Here is a 12,405-nt window from a genome sequence, read left to right on the forward strand (position 1 = left end):
TTGATATAAAATTATATCAACCCACTATCACGGTTGAAGCTAAAGGGGTCTCACATCCACTCTTAAACCCCGCTGCCACTCCTAGTTTCATCATTACTCATACAACTAAATGTCAAATTGTTTTTTTATTAGTATTAGGTCTAAGACTTTGTTTGTCTGCTGGAAAATAAATTATTTCTGGAAGATATTTTTGAGAAAAACTTTTTCATAAAGTGAAGGGCTCATAGATGGTGGGGGAAATGCTTTATGCCTTTTTTCAAAGGAAGTCAATTTCCTCAAAAAATGACTATATTGCGGATTGACTAAAAATTCTGTCTTTGATTTTCTATTGCACCAAACACTAGAAAATCTAAAATACATTTTCTCAGCAAATATTTTCAATGAAACAAACAGAGGCAGTATAAGAGACTTCATCTATCTTGCACATGAAAAGCTATGCACAACATTTGAAGTACCAAGCATGAATGCGCCTTTGTTTGACTCCAATAATCTAAATTCTCAGGTATTCAATATGTGGCCTTCTTAGTTTTCAGAACTTATTCGACCTTGTCCTTCATAGAATCTTAAAACAACATCAACCATGTTTTTCAGCATAAACACTAATCCTGAATGGTTCAACACAAAACTACCTATACATCAGATGGCAAAGATTTATTAAACTGTTCAGTAAAGCTGTTACAAGTATCTATGCATTACATTCGTGAATATTTAAATTTTTATATATGGTGAATTGGTGATACGACCTCACATTTCTCGAATACATGCCATGAGCTTGTTCAGGTGCAGAATTTGTTAATCAAGTATTCAATTATTTCAGATTGTCTTGAAGCGCCAAATGCATAGTCAAAGATATGACTCACTGTTTGGAGATTCTTAAACCAAATGAAAATTTGAGATTCCATAAACTTAATAATTAATGCATAACAACCCAGTAATTTAAGCAGTATGAAAATACATGATAATCTACCTAGGAATGATAGACAAACACAATAGAACTACTGTTCTCTAGAGATTTTCATAACTAATTGATTACTGAATAAACTATTCCATAGCAGAACCATCACACAGTAGGAGCAGCATAAATGAACATGGTCTAGCAAATCTTTCATCTATCAAACAGCTAAGCTAGTATGCTTGATAAAATCTTTGGCTGCTCCATACATCAAGTGGACAGCACAACACATGTTTGAAAGCTAGCTGTCAAATCATGATGACAATCGGAGAATGCAATTATTCAATGCATTACTGGTTCGCTACAGAAATTTCCAACAATATTCACTGAGAAAACTAAAATGATGAGTCTAGTGTGACCTGGGTAGCCATAATTGCAAGGTATTAGAATTACAATACTTACCCTACAACACCTAATACAAGTTTTCCAATGTAACCAAGAACTGTAAGAGCCCAAAGACTCTCTGCCTGTATAAGAACAACATGGAAATAATTAACAACGAGAATTGGCATGATCAAACAATACTTCTCAAATACCCTCACCTGTTCTCCTTGAGGATACATTTCTTCCAAAGCTTGCATATCATCTTCCAAGAGAAGCAACTCCTGAAAATTAAATAAACATCAGAAGAGATGCCTTTACAGAAGATACAGACCAAAAACCCAATGGTGAAAAGAAGAGAATTATCTAAGCCAAACTGCAGAGATGAAATATCCAAATAACAATACCCTGTAAAAATGACTTTTTTGTGGGCATATTATTGTGAAACCATCTTTATTCTATAAGTACCCAACTATTAAGAAAAATGTGTTAGTACAAGCCTACTTCATTAGAGAGGAATACTATATTAGAAATTGAATCTTTTAGTCAAAGTGTCCTGAAACAAATTATCATGGAGCTATGCAACAGATTTTCAAATGGTTAACGCAAACATCAAGCTAACTGAAAATGTCATGAAGGTCAATCAATTCCACATGAATGGAAAAGGAATCATATACCTTACTGTAGTAATGCTTCTAAACAGTTGAAAAGGAATATAAGATTTAAAAACTAGACTGAGTTAGAACTAGCATCTAAATCTACAAAAAAAATCATTATTCAGACAGATCATGAGATACATGAGTACAATATGTTTGAGCATCATGTTCTTGTAACAATGAAAACACAAAGAGTAACTGTAAGTAAAAAATCATTCATTTGAACGATGGGATAAAAAGATGAAGGAAATTGAATCAACAAAATCATTCATATTACCAAGACCAAAGTTAAACAACTGACTGGTTTCCACACACTAACATAAGTGCACCTTTTCAATAGCCTTCACATTTTTGCGCCACTTCCTCCCCTTAGCACCACTTCTCTCTTCCTGATGAAGAGCTTGACTAGCTTTCTTTAGTTCTTTAGCTTTTTTTGCCAGTTCGGTTGCCTCCTACCAAATTTCAAGCAAATCACCCATCAAGATAAGTGCAAAACAAGAAGGCAAGTGAATGTTCAAACTCCAGTATATGGTTCGCATGATCTTGCACAATATATAATTAGAATAGAATAAAACCTTGATATACTGAGAACGAGTTATCACAGCCTTGGGCCGCCTTATGAATGAAAAAATGAGGCTCAGTGGAAGGCATGCGATCCCCACACCACCAAATATCTACCAGAAAATGCAATATAAGTGACTCGCTGGGGGAAGATAAATGAGGCATTATATATAAAAATTATGTATCATGACTTCAACCACACAGTAAGTTATATTAGCAATGAATTAAGTATGAACACTATCATGCACACTACTTCTTTGTGTACTCAAGTGACTTGAGTGCAAGTAAATAAACCAATTTAAACAATTAGGAAGATTGACCATGAACATACAGTGAAAAGCACTGATCCAACAATTGTTGCAAGAGCAACCACATATTCTGGAAAGCTGGCTCGCATTGTCCAAGTTGTTTCTGATGAAGCAGGTGCTCCATATGCATCACACTGGAGAAAATAATGGATGAGAACAAGAATATATCAAAAAGCTTACACCTTTTGTGCTAATCTAATAACACAGATTGCTCCAAAAAAATAATCTGATAAATAATTGGACAATATCATGTATTGCAAAAATTCTCCAAAACAGACAATTCCACTGCTCAAATGCACCCACATGATGCATGTAGATGCCAAAAGGACACTATTTGTGCACTGCATACAGGATTTCATTAGCCTATACTTCTATTTACTGAATAGATCCATAGCCTAGCACAAAATCTAACTATTTCCATATCAGATCAGGACTCAACAATGGTTCAGCTTCATTCAAACTGTAAATATAGTTTTGCTTCGTTTTATTAAGTTTTGGTTTCAGAAAAGCAGGTTTTATGAGAATTTGATTTCCACAAGATGAATATCTGCCAAAAATTAGATCCACAATTTTTAGTTGGTTCAATAGATAGTAGAAATACCCAGGGAGACGTATTGATCTATATATACCCAGGAGATATACAACCATTTCCTACAGTGAATAACCAGAACAATACTGCATTTAATTTATTAACCAACTAATTTGTTAACCAGCTACACCAAAGTAGTTTTAAAATTTTTCTTATTCTTTAAACATTGTTAATAAATGGGCATCATTATTCTAGCTTTTAGACTTGAATGAGATTGACCTAGATTGAGAAAACCTTTAGAAGCATTTGTTGGTTTAAACAATATGTATGTCAGTTCTTGTATGTCTTGTGAATAGGTGAGTGAAGATGTGCAAGAGGGCATGGCAGGGAAGTAATTTATTCCCCATACTATATTGGAAGTGGTGTGGAAAGGTTAAGAAACATTAGTCCATTCTCCATCCCATGGTAAAAAAAAAGAATTATCAAGATAAAGAGTTTAAAATATCATTATTATGTCAATATACAGGGTAGTAGAAGTAGTATACATAGATATAATATAACATATGGAATATGCACAAAGAAACTTTAGAGTCTTTCGTTATCTTGGATACAGCTAACACATGATACCTACAAGGGTGATAAAGATAATTCAAAGGTTGAAACAATTGAAACATACATAAATTATCATATATTGGTAAAGCTAGAAAAGAATAGAAATGCCACCAGATGATTTGTTGATCCTATGCAAGGTTGAGAACTTGAGAAAGTTGACCAAGAACTAGGGAAGCTTGTTGCGGAGGAAGACAGGTGTCTTACTGTGAAGTCCACTTTACCAACCAGAGCTGGACACCATGAGAGATATAAGTTTTAGATATAGCAAGTGAAAAGTAAATATAAATATGCACTAGAGAAATGAATACCAGAAAGCCTGAAGAATTTAAGGTAATGGTTCATTTAAAAAACAACTACTACTTTTGATATACTACAATGGACATTTAGCTGTTTAATATTCTATGCAAACATGTACCAAGCATAAATAATCAGATCACTTCTTATTGTTTCTTAAGCAGTTCTCTGTTGTGTTCCAGAAAAAATAGGATGAAGACATCTATGTTAGAGAAACGTAAACAAAAAGTATAAATAATAATTCTCCAATACATGCTACTTGACAAGAAGTTTAAGAACAACAACCTCATGACTAATTTTGCTGGCACTCAAAAGAGAAAAAATTTCAGACCAAAAGGAGCAAAAATTTAATTTTATGTAGGCTATTACAAACCAATGGGAATATGAAAAATGATAGTTATAGTTTACATCAAAGGAAATATTTATGTAGGATATTAAAAAAATCACTTTTGAACACAAGCCAAAAAACATGAAATATTTTACTGAGAATGTGTCATCTCAAACAATTAGTTAGATTAAATTACTTGAAAATTTTGCAAGGTTAAATTAATTAAAAAATTAGCTAGTTTAATCATGAAAGTAGTTAGATTATCCACTATTTTTGTATTTTATGTGTGATAAGTTTGTCTTTAGGTCCGCCACCAGGAACTAATGAATATAAGGCTCTAGGTCAAAGAACAAACATTTATCATTTCAAACACATTAGCCTATCTATAACACCACATTTCAGATTCGAAAGCATCAACCTTAGGAAGATTAAGCAAAGGTTAAGTGGTTAAAATGGGCAGGGGCTTCTCACCATTATAAAGAAGAGGTTTATAAAATTGTAGACTAACAAAGTGCATTATACCCTAGTTTAAAGTTCGTTCTATATGAACCAACATGGACGATACATATTGTTCCACCCATGTACTGTGAAACCAACAGATATGACGAGAAGTATATTTTATGAACTTGTCAGCCTTTTGCACCACTTGTTTCATGCAATGCAAACCTTGGTTTCAGCACATATCCAGCGAGATGAACTTACACCCTAATGAATCAAATTCAGCTTGTTTAAACTCAAATTAAACCTAATTTAAAACATGTTCTACAAATTATCCATTAAACATACAATTTGTATTAATTAAAGGCTTAGATATGACTATAATACAAGTATCTAACTACATAAATAAGTATCACATTAGCAATAAGTCTTGAGTGCTATTAACCCTTCCACTCTGACATAACTTTTAAGGTCCAGAAAGCTTGTCCACAAAGCCCACCTCATTATCCACCACTCCACCTCATAAGTCACCTCCTCACTTTGTAAGGGAGATACCTCTTCACCTTATGAAAAACTCACCTCTTCACCTCATAAGATAGCCCACCTCAATTGAGCACCCCATCTAATCTGAAATTCTCCCTTGATTAGAAATCTCACCTCCTCTCAATTGGAATCTCACTTCATCTGTATCCACTCAATGAGCCTTATATTCACCTGTTAGGCCTACTTAAGTTTGAAAGATAGCAAAAGTTGCATAAGTAAATAGAACACATCTTCACCTACCCACTTCCGTTACCACACTCGACCCTGCCATAACCACATTGCACCAAACTGGGCAGGTTAAGCATCTAATTGGGATTTGACCAAATCAGTTACTAAAAAGGTGGTTCTCAAGCATACTTTCCCTCTGGAAGTAACTAACCAATAACGTTTTTCCAAAGCATGAACCTTGATCTCATTTGTGTTGTGAATATTCTACTCAAGAAAAAAACATATTCACAGACGTTTGGTCCTATTGTTGCATTTTTTTATTTTAAATCAAAACCACAAACCTTTAATCTATATTAACAGCACAATTAGATACCATGAAACTTGCAAGAACTTAACCGTAAAGAATTCCAAGCACAAGTCCACAGACAACTGCTGATGTCACGACCCACACGAGAGCACTCTTCAACCTCTTCCCAACAGTCCTGCAACAAAAATTAATACATCCTAACTCCGGCGCTGACAAATCCAAGCACGAAAATATCAAAAAAGAAAAATTATGGAAGTAGGGTTTCCCCCTTTGTGAAAGACATAATACTTGTCCTGGTCGCCCTCGTAGTAGAACATAGCGAACGGTATTACCAAGAATACAAGAACAGCATCCACGATGTAGACGGTCAGCCAAAGGCTCTTCATTGGGAGGGTGAGACTACAAGCGCCATTATATATAGCATGTTGACAGGCATGGCGATTAGCGACGTCCGCCGGGAGCATGAGAATGGAGATGGCGGCCACGGAGAGGCCCAAAACCACCACCATCTTGGGAAAGTAAGCCTGGTTAGCGTCGTCAGGGTGCTGGTAGTTGACGAGGAGGTAGAGATTGACAAGGAGAACCAGCACGCACACCACCACCGCCACGATCACGAGAGCCAGGTTGAAATCCCCCATCTTTCCTCCTCTCCAAATCAATCTACCTCCAGATCCAATGCCCTCGCGGATCCGACAGAAATATAGCGCTTGCCCTATCAAATCTGCGTCAAAATGCCACCTTTTTCGATGGAAGATAACGACAAAACAAAATGGCAAACGATGCTTGCAGAAATTGGGAAAAGGGCGTCGAATTTGGAGCTCGCTTGTGTCTCCTCGTTCCGGCGAACGAGAGAGGCCTCTACGAGATGGGAGGAGGAGGCGGGGGCGACGAACGGAGGAAGGAAGGAGCTGGAGAGGTGTTGGGCGAAATGAGCGATGGAGATGAAGAGTTTTCATCAGGGCCAGCCTGGACACTAGCCCAATTAGGTGTCAATGTGGGCCCATTTAGTATTTTAAAATTCAAAACCCTAAATAATTTGCAGCACAACCCTAAAATTTGTGAAATTCGAAATATGTCAAATTGATGCTAAACAAACAAACATACTGTAGTTTTTTCACAAAGATATTTAAGGGCTGGTTTCCAGTGCCGGTTGAATTTGGGAAAATATTATGTAGCACTATAAAATTTAAGCAAACATAAATCGTGTGAATTATATTTGCATCCCTCTAGTTTGGTATATTACATGTATATTTTTCTTGAATTCATCATATTGCTCTGCTCAATTAGGATAAAGATTAAAATGGAGATTATTTTTGGATCTAAAAGAATGATAAAAAGATGTCAAATGTAGTTCTGAAATTGGACCCCAAATTAGAAGTATATAAAATATTTTACTAATATTCCCTTTTCACATTTAAATAAATCTAATATAAGTGAGATGGAATAAGAAAAATGAAATATGATGAAAAAGTGAGAGAAAAAGAACATGGAAAATAAAAAGTATTTTTTTTCAAAATAACACATTTTGTTTATTTATATAAAATAATTAATCAAATATTGTAATTGATCAAAAAATATGATCATACTGACTATTATACAATGTGCAAAAATTAAATCCTCAAAGCATAGTTGAGTTGATGATAACGAAATAAAATTATTGAAGTGAACAAAAATAAATCTCGACAAAGTGAGACATACTCTCCTCCGTCATGATCAACTGTAGTTTCTCACTTTACCTCCTTACAGATGGTTGTAAAACCAACCATGTGGAACTGCTGAGATAGCAGATTTCACTTTTTTTTTTCTAAAATACATAAAAATTAAAGAAATATATTTAAACATAAAAATAAACTATATATATATTTTTAATATTTTTAAAAAGTTAAAGATATTAGAAATGGATATATTTTGTGTAGCTAGTGGATATATATTTTTAGGCATTGGGAATGGGAAGTAAACCTCTAGTGCTGAAAACAAAATACTCCAAAGTTACTGCCGTAATGTTTCGTGAGAAGTGCCTAGTGCCACGAGATTTTGTTCCACACACAAAGCATTCATAAAAGCTATTGATTCCACAATCAAGTCAAGCCACCACTTTCTCTTGCAAAAGCATTTGATCAAAATGCCATACACCTGCACTCGGTAAGAAAAAAAAATGACAAGTAATCAACGTCTATAACATCTGAAATGACAATTAATTGTCTTCGCCTGGACCTTACCGTATCCTTTGCCCACCCTTCTCAACTGAGCAACATATTCAGAAATCTTCTCGATATCTCCTACCTGGGGGCAATGCATAATCCATAATTTAAAACTAATTTCAAATTGGGGTTTTGAGGTATCAACTCATGAGAAGTGCTTTGCATCATGAAAAAGGAGCTAGATAAATTGTGGTTTGTGTTGTTTCTTGTGGTTTGGTATGCATATATGAGCAATAAAACCTGCAGTAAAATGACTTGACCTGCTTTCGCAAAAAATCAGAATCAATGAAGTCGGCCAGCTGAGCATCATGACATTGTTGTGCTACCTACAAATCCATGAATAACAAAATAAATAAATCAGGGTACAGTTTTAGTGCTGGATTGTTAGAAACAGGAGGTGGCTTACTCTATGCAAATTAAGAAGCTTTTCATTTGTCAACTTCTCAAGGGATAAGGCAAGTTCCATTGCTGCAAATGGAACAAAGTTGTTAACTGGTGAAACAACACAAAAGAATCAGCAGCACAGAATAAAAACATTGATCTTCTATCAACAATTGTTTGGTCTGTCACACAGCCAATATAGTGTGGAAAATATCAGTCTTCTTAACCAAACATCAAAGTGTTTTATTATGTGTTTGGCTCACTTATAGTTGAAAAGTTGTTTTATATATTGCCATCCTAATTTCTGCTAGCTTGCAAGCTAGAAATAAGTTAACCTCCTTAAATACTATATTTAGAAAGTAAAACCAGAAGGAACAATCTCACTATAGACCATTAAATTGGATTGGTCCATTCCATCCCCAAATGAGCATTTCTCAAGTTTCACATTGCTAAGTGAAGCTTCTTAAGCATGATTACATAAATTGATATCTAACTTGAGTGCCTTGAATTTGCAGGGTTAGATTGGGCTCCCTCTCCAGCTATTCCACTATCATGTAAAGTCTACAAGTTTCAATATGTTTGTATACCTATTCTTGCCTGAAGTAACTTGCACTTGACCTATATCAACATTCTGAGTGGCCAGGATTTTAGCCAAAACAAAAGGAAAACAACCTGAAACTTATTCCTTAATGTTCCTTTTTTGCTTCCTTCAGTGTGTCTTGGTTTATTCCAAAGTGAAATTATTAGGGGAGTAGTTTTAATTTTTTTTGTCAGAGAAAAATTACTAGGTGGTTCTTCAGCGATCTGTTTTCTTTAACTAAGCCTATTTAAGATTGAGTGTAGATTGAACAGGACATTATCAACATCAATTGCTAAGAAATAAAATTTTCTATTTGTTTGCAGTCAATAAGAGTTCATTTCTGTTATTTGAGATGTGATTAACTATAAAGAAAATCACGTGCCTATATGACTTCCAAAGAAAAAAATGCAGTTTGCACTTTCATCTGATTTTTTTTCTTTCTAATATTGATAAAAGAACCAAAAAGGTTACCATGTAAAGCATCTTCTTTCTCAGGGTGATCATATTCACTCAAGGGCATGAGAATTGACTGGAGTTTCACTCTACCTCCACGTTTATTCTATTCACAAAGATAGTAATAAAAATTTCAAACAGAATAATAAAATTCATATATATAGTTGAAACTAATATAGGCAGACCTGGTATTCCATCAGGTTTACTGCATGCTCCCGTTTCTCATCACTTGACTCCTCAAAGAACCTAGAAGCATAATTTTGATGAGAAAACATTAACTGCAAAAAAAGAAAACAATGATGTTAATTTGCTCTTGAAACTTACTTTGCAAAGCCCTTCAAAGCAATGTTATCCCGATCAAAGTAGGCAAACATGGCATGATAAACATATGAAACATTGTACCCGACACTGTTTTACCCAACAAACAAGAAAATATTAGCTGGAGTTACAAAGTACAAAAACTCCAAAAGAAAAGAGAGAGAAAAGAAAACACAGTTGTCTTTTCATCTCTTGTCCAATCACATTACATGGTAAACTGAGGAATCGATAGAAGTGCAAAAAGGGTAAATACAAACTGCCCACAAAGCATAAGAGAGAAAATTCTTGATTAAATAGTCTACATCTAACATTTAGATGCAGATAGACTATGGTGGTTCAAAGTGAGTTATTGTTATGTAGATCTTTGCTATCTCATATATAGCTATGCTTATATCCTCCTTACCCTATCTGCCATTCCAGTTAATTAAATGAAACACATATGACAAGGTGCATGACCAGAACCTATTTACCTCAGGAGACAGTCTGCATGACCAACTGAACAGCATAGCTGAGAACTCTCCTCTGCTTGATGTCTCTCAAGTGAGTGGCAAAATGGCACCATACTACACTCCACAAATTAGAATTATATTTTCCATGGAGTCATGGCAGCGATATGTAGATGTGTGCTGGCTCCCACTGAGTCATTTTTGTATATCAGAGACTACCAAGCATCTATTCAAGTTCAATGACTTATGCCATATTCCATTGGCTCTGAGATCAATCAACAATACCTCCTTACAATTGATTCTGGTATCAACACTTTATCAGCAAATTATGGTACGTTATGATGCTTACTTTAACCAGTCCTCGAAGCAAATTGCATGGTTATCTTGCTCACCATAAGGAATGCTAATATTGATTTAATTGAAACTCATTGGATATAAGTTATCTTAGTATGGGAGAGATAACAAGGGAATTGTTTATGTCATTTAGTGCCATATGACTAGAGCCTTTACTTAGCGAGCTCAATGGGGCATTCGCTAGTAAGTGGAGTGGTCTTGGCAGAATATTAAGTTTAATGCCAATTTGGTAGATTCTTTTATCATTTACCTACTGGATTTGGATGAGAAGAAACGGATTTCTCATTGCTATCTATACCCTTCTCATATGTTTGTTTTTCTCTTATCCTCCCCCCTATCTCCAATTCCTCATCCTTGGTTCTATATCATTATAGTATACTCATTACCATTGGATTTTGACAATAGGCAATGATGAAATAAAAAAAAACAAATTATTCAATTCTCAAATTTTGTTTAACAAAGGAGGAATAATCTCATTTTATCTTATAACAGTCTGATAAAAATGTGGATAATTTTTTCATTTAATAATATGAAAAAACTAAAAATATCAAACGATAGAAAAAATGATTCTTAAATCTTGTTTACCAAAGGAGAAATAATCTCATGCTATCCAGGTTTTGGCTTCAATAACAACCAGATAAAACGTGGGTACATCTTTTATTTAATAGTATGAATAAATAAACAAATAAATAACGAAAGATTGAAAAAAATGAAAATTTATTTATAAAAATTATAATTTAATTAACAGAAGATCACCCGTACCATGCATCTATTCAAAAAATAATAAATCTAAAATACGCATACAATTGATCTAATCTTTCCTGACTCGTTTGCATAAACACAAAATACGAAATCAAGCACTTGCCACTTTAACATTCACAAACATTGCATTCCTAATTAGTTTCAATATTTTTATTAACAGCCCAAGCCCAATCATCCTACAATGCCATGAAATTTTGGTGGGGCGCTAGCATATTTAAACAGATGTTCGACATTCTCCAATCTCTACATGTTTACCTCATTTAACGTGACTTATAACTCTCTCTTTTCATATTTAAACAGACGCAAGTTATGCAAATTAAAAAAAAACAACGATAATAGCAATTATGATCAGCAAGGAAGATAACTCACTTTATTTGTTCATTGAGTGCCACCTCGCACATGTCGGAGTACTTCTGCCGAGCCAGCGATTTGTCGGGCCCGGATGGTACGCGGGCCAATTCCAGCTCAATCTCCTCGAACGGCCGGAATACGCATCCAGAAATGGGGAAAATGTCGGACTCACCGGAAGCCATGGAGATCACGAGTGCGCCACCCTTCGAACTCCGTCTAGGAAATCTCAGCTCGGAGTGTGGCCGAACCGATAACCGGTCGGCGGGAAATGCGAGGACGGACGGCGAATGCGAGAGAGAGTGAATGGAGAAGCGAGATGTCCGAGCCGCAAGGGACATGACTGGAGCGAGAAGATCGCCGTCGAAGGGAGAGGAGATGAGGCGAACTGGCCGAGGGTTTACCGACTGCTCCAGGCATTTTATGACGGTTAGTGTTGGGATAACGACACGTGGAACGATGAGGGATGGGACAGCGTCGCGTTTGCCGACGAGGGTGGAGTCCGGGAAGACTAGCACGAATCTTATAGCTTTCGAGCGGTGTAG

At 35.4% G+C, this 12,405-nt stretch overlaps 2 protein-coding genes across 2 annotated transcripts; both read right to left on the minus strand.

Moving 5' to 3' along the window:
* Window positions 1-1,177: 1,177 nt before the first annotated feature.
* Window positions 1,178-6,945, minus strand: LOC141834927 (LIMR family protein Os06g0128200-like). Its single transcript, XM_074722323.1, has 8 exons — window positions 6,306-6,945; window positions 6,107-6,192; window positions 4,051-4,169; window positions 2,822-2,932; window positions 2,505-2,603; window positions 2,259-2,381; window positions 1,495-1,557; window positions 1,178-1,419 (listed from the first exon to the last, which is right to left on the minus strand). Exons 1-8 carry the CDS (start codon window positions 6,653-6,655, stop codon window positions 1,351-1,353), a joined length of 1,020 nt encoding a protein of 339 aa, XP_074578424.1. The 5' UTR covers window positions 6,656-6,945; the 3' UTR covers window positions 1,178-1,350.
* Window positions 6,946-7,985: 1,040 nt separating this feature from the next.
* Window positions 7,986-12,255, minus strand: LOC141834654 (ferritin-4, chloroplastic-like). The gene is made up of 8 exons (XM_074721984.1): window positions 11,882-12,255; window positions 9,957-10,040; window positions 9,818-9,878; window positions 9,651-9,738; window positions 8,625-8,686; window positions 8,479-8,544; window positions 8,237-8,300; window positions 7,986-8,150 (listed from the first exon to the last, which is right to left on the minus strand). Exons 1-8 carry the CDS (start codon window positions 12,199-12,201, stop codon window positions 8,101-8,103), a joined length of 795 nt encoding a protein of 264 aa, XP_074578085.1. The 5' UTR covers window positions 12,202-12,255; the 3' UTR covers window positions 7,986-8,100.
* Window positions 12,256-12,405: the final 150 nt, after the last annotated feature.

The sequence above is a fragment of the Curcuma longa genome, chromosome 9 (genome assembly GCF_044706935.1).
Source record: "Curcuma longa cultivar G26 ecotype Majalengka, Jawa Barat chromosome 9, ITB_CL_G26_1.1, whole genome shotgun sequence".
Classification (NCBI taxonomy): domain Eukaryota; kingdom Viridiplantae; phylum Streptophyta; class Magnoliopsida; order Zingiberales; family Zingiberaceae; genus Curcuma; species Curcuma longa.

What these genes read in the sequence shown, in the direction of transcription:
- LOC141834927 (XM_074722323.1), bottom strand. Translation starts at nt 6,655, where the DNA reads ATGGGGGATTTCAACCTGGCTCTCGTGATCGTGGCGGTGGTGGTGTGC. An exon ending in TAGGATCAACAAATCATCTG is followed by an intron (nt 2,933 to 4,050) that starts GTGGCATTTCTA and finishes TATTTTCTCCAG; the next exon opens with TGTGATGCATATGGAGCACC. An exon ending in CTCGTTCTCAGTATATCAAG is followed by an intron (nt 2,382 to 2,504) that starts GTTTTATTCTAT and finishes GAAATTTGGTAG; the next exon opens with GAGGCAACCGAACTGGCAAA.
- LOC141834654 (XM_074721984.1), bottom strand. Translation starts at nt 12,201, where the DNA reads ATGTCCCTTGCGGCTCGGACATCTCGCTTCTCCATTCACTCTCTCTCG. An exon ending in TAAACCTGATGGAATACCAG is followed by an intron (nt 9,739 to 9,817) that starts GTCTGCCTATAT and finishes CTTTGTGAATAG; the next exon opens with AATAAACGTGGAGGTAGAGT. An exon ending in CTGATTTTTTGCGAAAGCAG is followed by an intron (nt 8,301 to 8,478) that starts GTCAAGTCATTT and finishes CATTGCCCCCAG; the next exon opens with GTAGGAGATATCGAGAAGAT.